This window comes from Dermacentor andersoni, chromosome 5, assembly GCF_023375885.2.
Source record: "Dermacentor andersoni chromosome 5, qqDerAnde1_hic_scaffold, whole genome shotgun sequence".
Taxonomy (NCBI): domain Eukaryota; kingdom Metazoa; phylum Arthropoda; class Arachnida; order Ixodida; family Ixodidae; genus Dermacentor; species Dermacentor andersoni.
This window is the reverse complement of record NC_092818.1, coordinates 50,028,753-50,044,212: the sequence shown is the minus strand read 5'-3', so window position 1 is coordinate 50,044,212 and position 15,460 is coordinate 50,028,753. Positions and strand designations below refer to the sequence as shown.

Sequence of the window (15,460 nt, the reverse complement as noted above, 5' to 3'; positions counted from 1 at the left end):
CAGAATCTTCATTTTGTCCTTTTCGGACCATTTTTGCATTTCTACAAGCAAGACGAAGCATTATTGTGTAGACCAAACAGGAAGGTTTAGCCCGGAGCCAACTCCAATATTGTTATTGAAATACATGTAACACGCAGAAATGCTTTTGTGAAACAAAGAACCTATTAGATGAAAATTGGTTGCCTTTAAAGAGAAAGTTACATTTTAGTGACTTAGGTAGCAGAACTCTGATACTGACCCTAGATGCTTTGTGAAAATTTCCCAAAATCGTTACGCTGAGAAAAAATGAACCAATAAGTTCACAAATCACGAACTCTGGACCGAAAATTCACCAATGATTACGATACTCTCTAACGCCAAATTTGAGCGCAGCTCTATTCGTGTCTTCCTTTCGCGATATATTGGCTGGGGCGGACAATCTGTCTCGTGCGGCACATTGCAATCGGAGCGAAGTGTGACGCGACTGCCTCGCTGATCGGGAGATTGCGAAAGGCAGCACGTGGGTGACGCATGGGCGCGATCCACAGCGGTCGCCAGAGAGAAGCCTCCGCTTATGCAGAGCTTTGTTTCCATATATGGTACCGGTGGACGCGCTCGCCACATGCCATCCGTGAACAGACGACAGCGCGCTTTTATGCGTTTAGGGGTACTATTAAGTGCGTTTTACAGAATTGCGGTATCGTTTTTCATTGCTGAGCTACAGAGTTGTAAACGTGATATACTCGTTTTATGAAAATTTGCTAACTTAAGCTATCTTTTTTTAAAAAATTGAAGGCGTAAATGAGAAGTACGCCTCAAAACAGTCACTAGATTTTAAATATTTGTTTTAAGTGTAACAGGCTTCATCAACAAATTTGGTGCAACTTTAGCTCGGGCCCAGCTCCGATGGAGCCTATTCAATTGCATGTAAAACGCAGAAACGCTTTCCTGAGATAATCCCTGAGCCAATTTTTATGAAATGTGGTACAGTTGAGAGAAAAATTTATATTCTAGTTTTACTGGTGAAAGCGGAATTTAGATTTTTTACCTGGATTAAAAAAAAGAATAACCGAATATCTGCAAGTTCGAAAAAAATATATAAGCACGATGTTTACGAACCCGTAATTCTATACCAGAAATAAATACTGCAGTTTTGTGAATTGCATCCGTCAGAACAGTCAATGCGGACAAAGTTGATGTATTTGTTTATATCTTACGTGAATTTGTTACAATGTTTATGAAGGTCTTGCAAAAGTCCTACTCACATATTAGGGGCATACTTGAGAGCCACGTAACATACGTCATGTTTGTGCGCTTTAGAAGTGCTGTTAGATTTATCACAATAATGTGGTACATTTAAACAGGTACAAAACAAATAGCACGATAGGGTGTACCAAAGTTAAAGACTGTCGGGGGACGCCCTAATAAAAAGTATAAATAATGTTAAATTTTAACTGTAGCAGTCAGTTGCTTACAGATATTACACATAATTTAAACAAAACATTTTATACAACCAAGCGTCAGACTATACAGAAAGAAAATTATCAAACTAACACAGCTAAAAAAAAGAGAAGAAAGAAAGAGATAAAAGAAACCAATAAATATATCTAGAAGAACAAGATGCACAGTAACAATTAACCAGGTATTTTTTATTAAATTTCTTTTTTCAGTAAAATAGAAAACGAATGCAATGAGGAACGTAATTTGATTTCAAATAAAATGTTATTCCAGTTTGATATTGCGGCAAAAAAGTGGTTTGTTTCCCATAGTTGTAGCTTTTGGGAGCAGTAGGGTCTGTCGCTCTGCAAATCTGGTTTTGTTATATCGGTAAGATGTTCAGCAGTGAAACCTTCAACAGTTACTTCTTTACGTAGAAGACGTAATATGAAGATTTATGTTTTATGGCAAGAGAGCTCATAGAGAGGAAGGATTTTAAAATTTTCTATATGAGAGGAGAATGACCCAAATGGACTAAATGTCATAAGTCTTACAGCTGGATTTTGCAAGTGATAAAGGGGTTTGAGCTGTGTGTTATATGTGTTGCCCCAGGATGACGCGCAGTAAGAAAGATGACTATGAAAGTAGGCGTAATATAATGACAAAATAAAGTGGGGCTCGAAGTAGAAACGTGTTTTAATAATTACACGAATTCCAAAAGAAACCTTTTGAAGCAGCGATATGACACAACAATCAAATTTGAGGTGCCTATCAAGGGTTACGCCAAGAAACTTTGTACTATAAGACAGAGGTAGAGCATGATTAGTAAGCAAAACTGCTAAGCTAAAGCTTATGCGTAACTGGGGGGAGTGAAATAATGTTATGTCTCAACACGGTCAAGGGCGTTCATTAGACGTTTGCCACGAGGCAACCCTACACACCCATCAGCTCCTATCCAGAAGTCAACGCAGCGTTGACACCGACTGTTGACGGGTCCACCAAAGGCCCCTATCACTACCTGACAGCCTGAACTAATGATGAAGAGGGCGAACGCCGAATGTTACCGTGGTAACGGCTTCGCCCTTGTATTCCCAGGTTGCTATCCTGCTCCCTATTTCATACCCTCGGAGGGGAGGGTGTTGCGGAACGATGTGATAGCATGGGTGTGGTAACGCAACCAGTCATCGGATTACCTAGTCGATTCACGTAGGGAAGACGACGGTGTTAAAAGGGGAGACTTTTCGTGTAGTGGGGGCCGACGTGTCCTGATGTGAACTCGGACGTTTAACATGCTCCTGCATGGAGTGGGCTTCCGTAACTGGAGCCGTGTGAGTAACGTCAAATAAACCCTTTTTTCCTTCATTCCTACTACTGGACATATTCGTCGATAGGCCTGGTGGATTCCTCGAGCAAACGCCACCTTGAGCTGCAATAATACCTCAAATGTGGTCTTAGAAGGATTAATATGCAACAAGCTTGCTTTGCACCAAGACTAGACATTGCGACGGTCGGTGCTAAGTTCTTTACTGAATAGAATTGTGGGATTGATCGACCGAAAAGCAATGGTAGTATCATCTGCATATAAAATACAACTAGAGTGGCAAAATACTGTAGGCACATCATTAATGTATGAAAGGAAGAGTAGAGGTCGAAGAATGGACGACTGGGGAACATCTTGCTCAATCATTAACGCGAGAGCGTTAAGGGGCCCGTGTCGAAAAAAATCCGATGTTGGCGTCGGGCGTCGTTTGGCGAAAAATAATTCCGAACCACAATCACGCAGTCTCTCCGCGTGACCCAGAACGTGTCATTGAAATAATTGAATTCCTCAAAGTAAGATGCGCCGGAAACATTGTAAAGTACAATATAAACACAACCTGCAGACATGATAACGTCGGATTGTAATTTGAATATACGAGTAAACATAACTCAGTTACGAGGAAACTTAAACACAAACCCCTCTTCTTTCATAGAGCGGCCATGGCCGCCGAAATTTGCGCACGCCAGCCAGGGCGCGCGCGTTTATCTCGGAGGCCATAGCGCGGCACTTCCAGTTTCTTGCAACACCTCCAGATGGCGCTCACCTCCGTCATGGGAGAATGGCTTCAGAATAGGTAGGAGTTTAGATTATAACGTATTTGTTCTTACTCAGTGCATTGAAATATCAAAAGTAGAAAGCAGACCATTATATGTGGCCTTGTTATACATCAGAGAAGCCTATGACAACGTAGACCGGAACATTTTGTGGGATATTCTGGAAGGGGAAGGCTTAGGCGACGATCGTATACAGCTTTTGAGAGAAATTTACCTAGAAAATACCGTCTGCGTTGAATGGAAAGGGATGAGGAGCGAGGGGAAAATTCATATCAACAAGGGACTGAGGCAGGGGTGCCCTTTATCCTCACTGATGTTTATGATGTACATGGTGAGGATGGAGAGGGCGCTAGAAGGAAGTAATATCGGGCTTAATTTTTCATACAAACAGGCGGGTACAGTAGTAGAGCAGCAGCTTCCAGGTTTATCTTATGCGGACGACATTGTGTTGCTAGGTAACAAGCAAAGTGATATGCCACATCTGGCTAATATCTGTGGGCAGGAAGGCGATATGTTAGGTCTGAAATTTAGCGTTAAAAATCAGGTGATATGGTATTCAATGAAAGCAGCGAACAAACAGTGACCATACAGGACCAGGAAACACCTCACGTAAACAAATAGAAATACCTCGCTATATGGATAAACGAAGGCAACAAATATATGGAAACACAAGAAAACACAATAACAGTAAAGGGGAAGAGAAATGCGGCCATAATGAAGCACAGAGCGCTATGGGGATACAATAGGTACAAGGTGCTCCGGGGTATGTGGATGGGTGTAATGGTGCCAGGCCTTACATTTGGAAATGCGGTTTTCTTGAAATCAGGGGTACAGTCAGGACTCGATGGCAACCAAAGGTCAGTGGGACGGCTCGCATTGGGCGCTCACGGGAAGACTACAAATGAAGCTGTGCAGGATGATACGGGCTGGACAAGTTTTGAAGTGAGGGAAGCTGACAGTAAAATTAATTACGAAGAACGACTGAGTAATACGCAAGAAAATAAATGGGCTGGGAGAGTGTTCAGGTATTGTACTGGAATAACATTGATTCACAGTGGAGGAAAAAAACTAGGAAGCTTACCAGCAAGTATGCGGCCTGTATGGCGAGCAACACAGCAACACAGAGCGTCAAGCAGAAAGTTAGAGAAGCTGAGATAATCTCATTGGTGGCGGCAATGGAAAACAAACCTGCTATGAGTAACTACTGAAGACGAAAAAACGTGGTCAGGAAAGGAACAAAGTATGCTATTTCAAAGGGAAGCTCATTACTTTCCGAAGCGAGATCAGGACGTCCTAGAACACGCACTTATAAAGTGAGATGTAAGAAAAAAAAAGAAGCATATGCTTGCTGCGGTAAACCTAGGGAAACGATGGAGCATGTTTTATTAGAATGTGAAGATAGCTGCCCGGTGGTCGATTTAGGCACCAATGGACTCTGAGCCCTTCGGCTCAGCGAGAGCAGGGGAAAGTAAACATGTCCCCAATAGAGATTAGTAAGAGGCGATTGGAAGATAGGTGGAAGAAAAGTAGGGAAACGACAAACAACGGAGGCGTATAAACGAAGTTCACAATAGGGGTTCAGAAACTTTGGTAATGTGAATTCATCGTGGAGTTTTTTGCCTTTTCTTTTTTTAACATAAGAAGGACATTAGGCAATATAATAGCAAGAGATAGGTGACGCAACCTACCACCCCTTTCGAAAGTGGACGCTCATAACATCCATCCATTCATCCATCTGTAACATCTATCAAGCGTTTCCCAGTAAATATTACGGTTTCGTAAGCTCCTGCTGCCAGGAAGCGTGAGAAGCAGTGAGGGATCTTGGAATGCTACCGCGTTGCACTCGTAAAGGCGAAGCTTAAGTCTCCTCCGATTTTTTTTTTTTTTTTGCTGAAGATCGATCATTGTTAATTTCAGCAATTTGGGATCGATTACTGTAAAGTGGGGCCAGATATGCCAAAGTAATTAAGTTTGTGCAACAAAATTACATGGCTAATGGTATTAAATGACTTAGTATTGTCAATGGATACATCTCCGACAGACATACCGCTGTCTATTGCTTGTTCGATGCGGTCAGTAAAAAAAAAAAATAGAACTGCAAGTTCAGTAGAAAGGCCTTGGCGAAAACCGAATTGCTAAGGAGACAACATATCAAATTTAGACGTATTTTGTTAAACGGTTATAAAACAGTGTTTCGATTACCTTACTAAAGAACGATAGTATGTAGATTGAATGGTAATTTTAATAGAACCTCTGCTACCTGTTTTTCTGAATTGGAACTATTTTTCCGACCTTGAGGCAGCCTGTAAAAATACCGTACTCGAACATTTCATTTATTATATTTGACTGAATTGATGACAAATCACGTGGCACAAGTTTTACCGTTGTGGGGTGTATCATGTCTAAGCCTGGTCGAGTTGCCTTCAGAGAAGTTATGACTTTTCCTAGCGTGACGTTGGGTGCACGAGTGGAACCATCTATCGGATGAATTGTGCCCGCAAAAAAAGCAAAACTTAATTGACACAATACGAGTGAGGTAGTTGATCGACGAGTCGAACGACAGAGCTTGCGTGTTCGTTACGATTATACATGCGTCACTACGTGTTCCACAGCAAGACACGCTGCTGCTCGTGTTGATTGAAGAACCCGCCCTGCGTTTGATGTTTGTCGCCTCTCGTTGTGCGTTTTGTGTAGTTCGGCCCACTTTCACCGATTTTATAGGTATGTACATACTGTAAAATATGTGCGTCATTTTTCTATGTGTGCCCGCGCATCCCGGACCACGTCGCAACCTCATGTGTTCCTACAGAAACTCTTTGGGACTCGGCGTAACAGTGTGTCACACATTCTGTTCTTTCTGCGTATATCTATATGACCCTGGATATCTCGTCAAGCTACACCAAGATTTTGTTTATTATTATCTTCTCTTCGTTCTTTGGTTTGCACCGTTTGTTCTCATCATCGATTGTTTTACGTTATCTATAATGCTACGTCAAAATAGGTCACCGTAACTATTGTTGGGATACTCAATTTATACTAAAAACATGATGAATCCAATTAATAATGCCTGCAGTGTTCATAGTATCGCCATTAGATGACACCATGTGCTGTCGCCATGGTTCGCGCACTTGTGACAGAGGATCACTCGTGAATTCGATCTCACCGGAACTGAATGCGCTGTAGGCGGCCCTGAGCACCGCATGCGAGCTGTGCACCAGTAGTGCACCTCCCCGGGACACGATGGCCGGCGGCAGCTGAGCAGTGCACAGAGTCTGCAGCACGGGAGAGTCGGTGCTGTCCCCGTCGTGCACCGTGACGTTCGAATGGGCACACTCGTTGGTCGGCAGGCTCAGATGCGTGATCGTCAGGCTCACCTGCTCGTCTGTGTATCGAGGAATTGAAATTTAGTAATAATAAAGAAACGGAAGTGGGAAAAAAGAAGCACCGACATGACTTCACTGTGGAGAAAAAAAAGGTGCCAATTGCTCCCCTTAATTTTCTCTGTTTCTTACTATCGTATTTCAATTAGAAACACAATTAACCCCCTGTATTTTCGATGGGGTGAAATGCGAAAACACCCGTGTAGTTAGAGTAAGGTGCGCGTTAACGAACCCCAAGTGGTCAAAATTTCCGAAGTCCCCTACTACGGCGTCCCTCACAATCAGATCGTGGTTTTGGCGCGTAAAACCCCACATTTTATTTTATTTTTTTAACTGCCTGCATGCTTTCCTTGGTGTCATTCGCAGTGGGCATCATCTGAATATGTCGCTTAGTACATGACTTGGCTCATCAGAGATGTGTTGAGAAATTAGTTGCATTGCTCTCACACATGCATACTTATTGCCATATACGGAATGACGAATAGGTGATGCCGAACAAGTACACGCGATTACATAATATATGGAAGTTGGAACATTGCGAACCTCAGCTGAAAATAAGATGAGTATACGATGCCGAATCGAGCACAGGAATCGCCCGACTTAGTGAGATCTTCGTGGAATCTTGTCCGAACTCCGCAAAAAGTGTAAGAAAGAACAAGTGCAACCTCCGTGACTATCGCAGTGGAACGAAACTAGAGGGGGAATTGGGTATAAAGAAGCAAACTGCGCTTTATATTTTTTAATTTGAGTAGGCTACGTAATAGAGAGGACAAATAAAACAGAACCTCAAAATGAAGTACCTTATTGCCGTGCTTTTTGCACGCGCATCGCTTCCTGACTAATGTTCGTTTAGCTATCCTATTTCTATTTTTTTTCGGTGCTGAAAACGTTGACGGTCCGCATCCTCTGATAAATATGAACCGACACTGGCAAAAACAAAACGCTTTCAGGCTGTATTATACTCACACGTCGTGCGACGACAGCTTTAGCATCACTGCAAGCATTGTGACATTACAGTGCTACACTCTGAATGGCCTTTCTGACATAACATTTGAACCCGTGCAAGGTTTTACTTTAAAGTCCTGCCATATGTGGAACGAATACTAGCATGCACTGGAACCGAATTGCTCATCAGTATACCTGGCTGCGATGTGCGAATAATCCATGTGCAGTCCGAGTCGGGGCTGAAGTGCGGATACTCCTGCGTGGCAAAGATTCCTCCCTCGTCCGCGTCCAGCGTAGCTCCGCAACCTACATCGAGAGATGCATAACGTCAGTGTTTCATTATACACGCATACTCTCCGATTCCACACTCAGGCACTCTGCTCCAGCGACATAAAGCTTCTCACTGGCAGGAAAAATAAAAACCCATGAGTCGATGAGTCCCCAGGTACGGGCCCTATAACCTAAAGGTATTCCAAACTTCGCGATTCAATTTTTGCAATGATTGGTGCAACTTTTTTTAGGCCACGCCCACTTTGCTTGTCTGTCACGCGACGCCAGCAAAACCACGAGAACTCCTCATCTGATATGACGTACACACACTGATAATGCAGGATTAGGCTGTGCAAAAAAAAAAAAAAAAAAAATGGTTGTTTTCGATTAGACGCCATTTTTCCTATCAGGCTTCCGCTATTGGCCAAAAGTATTTGGGCTGCGCCCACTTCGCCCATATGTCCCGCGACGTCACCAAACGGCGAGAACTCTTGGCGTCCAAATGATGTTTAAGCATTAAAGGGACATTCTTAGGTCAAACAAAGATGATTTCTTTTCTCCAAAACGTTCCGAAATGAATATAAGATGGGTGCCCGCCGATCGCTCTGGCTACTGGCTACTCGAATTGCCGGGGAGAGTGATTTATTTGTGTGGAATAAAAATTTTCTCATGGCAGTATGACGTTGTAGAGCCTTTCAGCACGTACACGGAATCGCTCTGCCAGCTTTTCTTCGCGGATGATTTGTTTGAGCTGCATTTTCACCGTTCCTTTGCAAGTCGCTGCAATCTTCTACCAGACACCGGGCCTCTTCGATTTTCGGAGTTCTGGCAGCCCGCTGGCAGCCAGATGGCAGCCAGCTAGTTCCGGTTCTGATAGGAAGTCACGTGGGCTGGGATCCCAAGACAACCCGAACCTGCCCGAAGTTTGCAAAATCGAACGCCGGTACAGCTGGCCAAATGTAAACATGCTACCAACACGGCAGCGCCCGGCGAGGTCGGCGCGCGCTCGGCGTAGTCGGCCCATTTATGCGTTGCCAACTTGAATATATATGGTTGCATTCAGTGATACGACCACTTTCGCACGACTTCGCGCAGGCTTGGCGCAGTACGGGCACTGGGCCAACCTCGCCTTGCGCAGCGCAACAGATGGCCTCCGACGCGGCGAATGACAAGACGCGAAATCGCGCGTAAGTGATTGTATACTCGAAAGCGATAGCTCAAGGATCCCTGCTCGCAGCGATCACGTCGCCCACCGACGACATTGATGAGTTGGCGGTGTGTCATCACAAGACATGAAAAAGCAGGTGATCGGGTATGTCTCATACGCATAAAATTTCGTGCCGACCTGCTTGGGCTTCGATTTCAGAAAGTTTGTCGTGGCTGATGGTACTTCTCATTTTGAACCCAAGGAGCTGGGGACGTGGCTGGCGCATGAAAATGCACGCCGCCTGTGACCAACGAAACCTTTCACACAAAAAGCAACATCGGTCGCGATCATGAGAGCAATACGTCAATGTACGTGCGTCTAATGTACCGAGTGCAATCAGTGTATTCTTAGATCAATGGCCTGCAGTTCGAACACATACCGGTTTCGAGCTGCCACGTAAGCATACGCGGAGAGACGGAGCGAACACGGGCTAGGTGCAAATTAAGCCTTCGCTAACTGCAGAAAAAGGAGATATATACATACGCGAGATATGTGAAAAGGAACGCCACCAGAGAAAGACGAAGCCATAATGTACCGCAATATGTGAATGAGCGTCTACAACTTGCGTGGAACACGATGCAGATAACATGCACGCATGAGAGCGCGGCGCGCCAGCTGATCGCCGCGAGGAAGCCATCAGGGGACACACACACATACACACACAAAAGCTTCAAACGCTTCACCACGGCTCGTATCACACCGCTTCGCAATGCGGAACGGAGCGTTAGCACCTAAAAAGATAGCGCTAGAAATAAGGAAATACGAGGATGACTGTAAACAGTTGGCTGAGCGAGGTAAATTTAAGTCCTCAAGCGCCCGCGTTGCAATCCGTGAAGTCCTCGCAAAGATGGCGGCGAGCGCCCATCACCTCTTTTAATCGTCTGCTAGCCAGAGAACTTCCAGACAGCCGCCAGATAAAAATCGTCCTGGCAGGTTCTGGCAGCCCGCGCGTAGCCAGAACCGTCCAGCGCGAGCAAAACGAACGCCCGGCGGAAGTGCATAGCGCAGTGGGCGGAGCAAGCCGAGAAAAACGAAGACGCTCTGGCTGGCTCTGGCAGCCCGCGGGTAGCCAAAGTGGAAAGCGCATACCGGAAGGTACACTTGCCTGTGCTGTAGCGTGCCTTGAAGCCCTTTCCAGCCGAGATCCCAGAAGCCTTCATTCGCAGGCGAAGCTGGTTGGAGGTGCTGGTGAGATTCACTTGAGCGGGAAGCGAGTCTCCGCAGTGACGCAGCAAAACTCTGTCGCCGCCGGCGCGAATGTTGTCGTAAACCTGAAACATACTTAGTGCTTAGTGTCCAAGTTTCTGCATTGTTATCCTACAGTAACACCATGTCAACGCTTTTTTTTTTCTGTGGGCAGTTCACAAATAGCTACTGAACACGGCCCTCTGTCAGCCAACGAAGGGCAGACATTGAGGCCTCGTTCACACAGCCGTCAAACGTTCCTTGGCCTCACAGTCACGGCCGCGGTTTTCGTCAGGGGAGAGGGTTTCCGAGTGGTTTTGTCCTCAAAAACACGTCGTCGGCACGCATAGCGGTGCTCTACGTTTCAGACGCCAGCACGATGACGGAGCCCCGTCCCTACAAGATGGACCAATCAGAAATTAAGAAGCTGTCGCTAAATACAGCCATTTTAGCTGGCAACGGCAGCGGCGAGCGGATAGGCTGCACAAATGTCACCGTCACCGTGTTTGGTTGGTGTTGCGACAGTGTTAGTAATGTACTATTAAATCACTTATTTTTAGTTTATGCAAGCATTACACCAACATAAATTATTTACCAGATTCAATGCATGATGTAGATGATATATTTATCGAAGTTTAGGAGAACATGGGAACGGTCAGTCAACACTGTACAAAACCATGCTGCTGTCGACGTCACCACCACGGTTGCCTATTCGTATACTCCTACGTCGCGCCTGCTGTACGTTGTTATTTATTTTTTTGACTTGACGGTGACACGAAGGAACGTTTGACGGCTGCGTGAATGAGGCCTTAGAGTCATTACTACTTGGACCTCTTGTAATGGCATTTCAGGCCGCAGTAGAGAAGGAATAAATAAATAAATAAATAAATAAATAAATAAATAAATAAATAATGACATAAAGAGGGAAGGTAAATTTCGGTGCAGAAGTTATCATTGATGCGACAATGATCAATACGACTAGAACATACCACAGCCGTACAAACATGTTCGTTAATGAACCGTTTCCCACCAACCACTTAGCTCTTAGGTGAGGACGTCGGTCAGGTCAGCATTCGCGCAACATGTCCCTTACCACTTGGCGATTCCTGCCATTACCTTTATCTTAAGTTGTATGTTTTGCGTAAGTGCAATGAAACAGCCCTTAACACATGGAGTTGTCTTGCGTTTTATTTACTGCGCTGTTTTGGAAGGTGAAAGTTAGACGGAACCACTTACGTCTTACTCTTGCCTACTTTACAACCCGAACGACGGCGTCAGTGCTACGGCACCTGTGAAGGTACATTCACACGATGCAATCTTATAATTTATGGCGTACGCCTTTCTTTTATTGCGGGACAATGTGATAAAGCTGTTTCCGCACTGATCGACAAAAGCATGAAAGCGCGCTGCGCATTGAAGCGCCGCAAATCAAAATTGGCTATTCGTTCCGGCGTGTTTGACTGGGGCAACACCATTCGCATGTACTCACGGCCAGGTAGCTCTCGGAGCAGTTGGTGCTGGCAGGCATGCCGAAGTCGAGTATCTGTAGCTGCACCACGTGACCCTGAGCGACGCGTATCTCCCAACTGCAGTCGTCCTGGGCGTCGTAGTTCTCCGGGTAGCCGGGCGACATGATCACCGCCGAGGGCGTCGAGAAGCGGCCGCCGCAGCCGCGCCTGTCAAACCGGTAGGTGGCGCGGAAGCCCTTGCCCTGTATCGACACGTCGCTGCGGAAGTGCACCGTCATCTCGTTGCCGTGCGATATGAGCTCGCTGGTGCGGCTCGAGGCACTGCAGATCTCGGCGATCTTGGGGGACGTGAAGTCGGGCCCGGAGTACACCTACGATGGGACGCGGGCACGTGACGGCGCGTATAAGTAAAAAAGTGATGGTTCCACGAAGGAGCAGGAGAAATAATTTCTGGTGTTATCATCGACTGGTCGCTACCATCCTCCGAATCAGAGTCGGGCAGATCTGGCATTCCTCGAACTCGGAGGAACAATATTGCAAGCCGAACGTGTGACTCACTCTGGGTGGAGGAAACGGCCGAGGCCAAACCACGTGATTACAGCAAATATCCCATTTCTCTTAGCCGAAGTTTCCGGTGCTGCCGGAAAAAAACGGCTGATGCGCCGGTGGGCCCTCTGAGACGCCAGCATGCAGTGGCGTAGGTTATGGTGGTCCTTCGCCAACAGCGGTGACGCTGTGTTGTGAAGACACGGTGAAAACGCTCTGAATGATGACAGTGATCTAGAGAAAGGAAAGACGCTTGATTCATCAACGACCGCTCCATCAACCTCAACGACTGCTCCATCGACATACGGTGCCTCGATGTCATCCTCGCTCGCAGCTCCGTACAGGGCGGAGACCACCGCGGCGTCTACAACGGCGTTGACACGCGAATGGCGGACGCCGTAGTACATGCCTTTGGCGGACGCTGTAGGGAGCACTGGTGTAAGAATAATATTCTTACACCGTGGTAGGCACGCGTTGCCGGCGCTCGTGTGTATCCGTCATTCGTGTGCCCAACGCCGTATAGTGGACGCCGTGGTTGTCTTCACCCTGTACGTATGGAGCGGCAGGCCAGGAGGACCTCGAGCAACACCCTCTGCTCGAGGCGCTCTACATCGATAGAGTTAGAAGCGCCGCAGAGCGCTCTACGTGGGAGGTGAGCGATCAAAAAGAGCCAGCCGAACGCGAGGCTCCCGCTCTCTTTTGATTTGCCGAAAACAACGCTGCTCGCTTCGAAACGACCAACCGAAGATGCCAAAGGAAAATGTTCTGCCTACACTCTCTTACAGAGAGAGACTACAAAGTGTGAGATTAAGTGCTTGGTCTCCACTCACTTTTCCTGCATATCTTCATGGCCCTGGGCGTCGTGATAAAGTTGGTATAACACCGATATATTCGCAGTTGCCGATTCTTGTCAGAGATAGAGAAACCTGACATAACATTTGTCAAAATAACTAAAAAAGTAAAGCTACACATATCAATAATTTTTTTGAGGGGGGGAGCAAATTTTACTCAAGCCTGTCGAGGTTGTGCTGTTATCAGCCAGAAATAATAATACTCAATTTTGTGCCGTCAATAGCTACAAACGGAAAGCACACTTTTTCAGCATGCTTAACCATAGCGAATTTCGAAGCCAGGTCACCGAAGCTCAGCTGACCTAGTTTGAGGACATTATCAAATTCGGCCATCTTGTCATATTCGTACATCTTGTCAACTCTGATTCAGTACTCATTGGAATGGCTGAAAGTCTGGCATTTGCTGTCTGCGGCGGCGAGGAGAGAATTGGCCACATATTGTGCCACTATCCTCACTTTGAAGCACAAAGACAATCTATGACTGGCACATTCGGGAAACTACATGATCATCTGCTGATTGAACAAACAATTTTGGAGCACCGTCCCCACCGGTCATCGGCTCAGAAAGCACTAAAGGCACTTCTGTGCTTTCTTTGGCTTGTGCGAGCGCCTTTGATTCGGTAGGGTTGTTCGTGGACGTCTCACTATCCCTACCTCTCGCTTTCTCTCCCTTCTTTCCGTTCCTCTACTCCCTTCCCCCAGCGCAGGGTAGCCAACCGGACTCTTGACTGGTTAACATACCTGCCTTCCTTTTATCTCTCTCTCTCTTTTTGATTGACCCATAGGGCTACTACGACCTCTCTGATTATTTCTAAGGGCCCTCATTTCCGCATTTCACAATATGGTATACAATTCGACAGTGTCCGTAACAATTGCTGTCTAAAACATGGCGGTGATTACGTGTTTTCGGTCCTGCAATAATTTCTGGCGCATGCATACACACCAAAACATAGCTATCGAGATATGCTTCCGGTACCGTGAGGCAAATAGTCGCCGAGGCACGGATTTGAACTTCACCCGTGGCATCCGCACGAGCAAACAAAGCGCAACTGCAAAGCATATAACTTACCCTGACGAAGTCGAAGGGGCATCCTCTGCTGGACTCGAGGTGCATGTCCTCGAAGGAGAGCAGGACGCGCTGTCCGATCGGCGCCTTGATAATCCAGAGACACTCGGTGTTTTTGGGGTAGCCGTGCGGGTAGTTGGGGGTCTCGATGGCTCCCATGCGCTTGACCAGCACGCCTCCGCAGCCCCGCCACGCGTACTCGAGCCGGAATCCCCGCGACGTGACACTGCCGTCAGTCACGTACTGCACCGTCACAATGCTCTTCGATGAAACCAAGGGCGTCGGCAGCGAGGTTTCACCGCAGAAACGGCCCAGTCGCTTGGAATGGCCGTCGGAGTCGGTTTCGTTAACCTGCGGAGTGAATTGGGCAATTATGTGGGACGATGGTAATGAGAGACCATGTTTCGAGACTTTCAGTTTAGACATCCATTTTTTGTTTGCTGTCGGTAATTGGATCGGATGACGCCGCGCGGCGGTTATTACCGGGATCGGCAAGTCAGTGTGAAGATGGGTCGGAAGAATTAAAGTTGAGATCTCGCTAAAATATCGTCCCTGGCGAACTTCAGGGGGCAAATCCCTCTAGTCTATTTGGAGTAAGTTTCTCGCTGTGTTTCACAGAGAATTTGTTTTCAACTGTTTATCCACCATGGACCCACCAAACGCTGCATCACTCGCTAGAGGCCCATCTCCACCTTTCGCGCTCGGTATTGCAATTCGCGTCTTAGTACACGTTGCAAATCTTCCAGTTAGTCTGCCACATTAAAATATGAGTTTTCATTTTCCTCTGCTGGATCTTTATTTTGCTCCCCTCTCTTTTTCCACTCTGCTGTCACGTTGTTCAACTGTCGGCACAAGGTAAGATAGTTGTGGTCCGTCCAGCAGAAATTTGGCTTTCCACGATCAAAAAAAAAAAATATAAATAATAATATCCCCATCCAACACACATGTCGAAATCTATATAAAGCGCGAATCGAGTGAAGTGGTAAATAAAATGTTGTAAAATTGAATGTAATGCGCACGATTGGTAGTTA

At 46.2% G+C, this 15,460-nt stretch overlaps 1 protein-coding gene across 1 annotated transcript in view; it reads right to left on the bottom strand.

Moving 5' to 3' along the window:
* The window catches only part of LOC126530351 (cubilin-like), a 206,637-nt gene that overhangs the window by 113,113 nt on the left and 78,064 nt on the right, over positions 1-15,460 (bottom strand). Inside the window, exons 23-27 of the mRNA XM_072288317.1 lie at positions 14,433-15,008; positions 11,987-12,337; positions 10,418-10,583; positions 8,031-8,141; positions 6,674-6,892 (exon numbers count right to left, since the gene is read on the bottom strand). Coding sequence (XP_072144418.1) covers positions 6,674-6,892; positions 8,031-8,141; positions 10,418-10,583; positions 11,987-12,337; positions 14,433-15,008 — 1,423 coding nt within the window. The remainder of the gene's footprint in view (positions 1-6,673; positions 6,893-8,030; positions 8,142-10,417; positions 10,584-11,986; positions 12,338-14,432; positions 15,009-15,460) is intronic.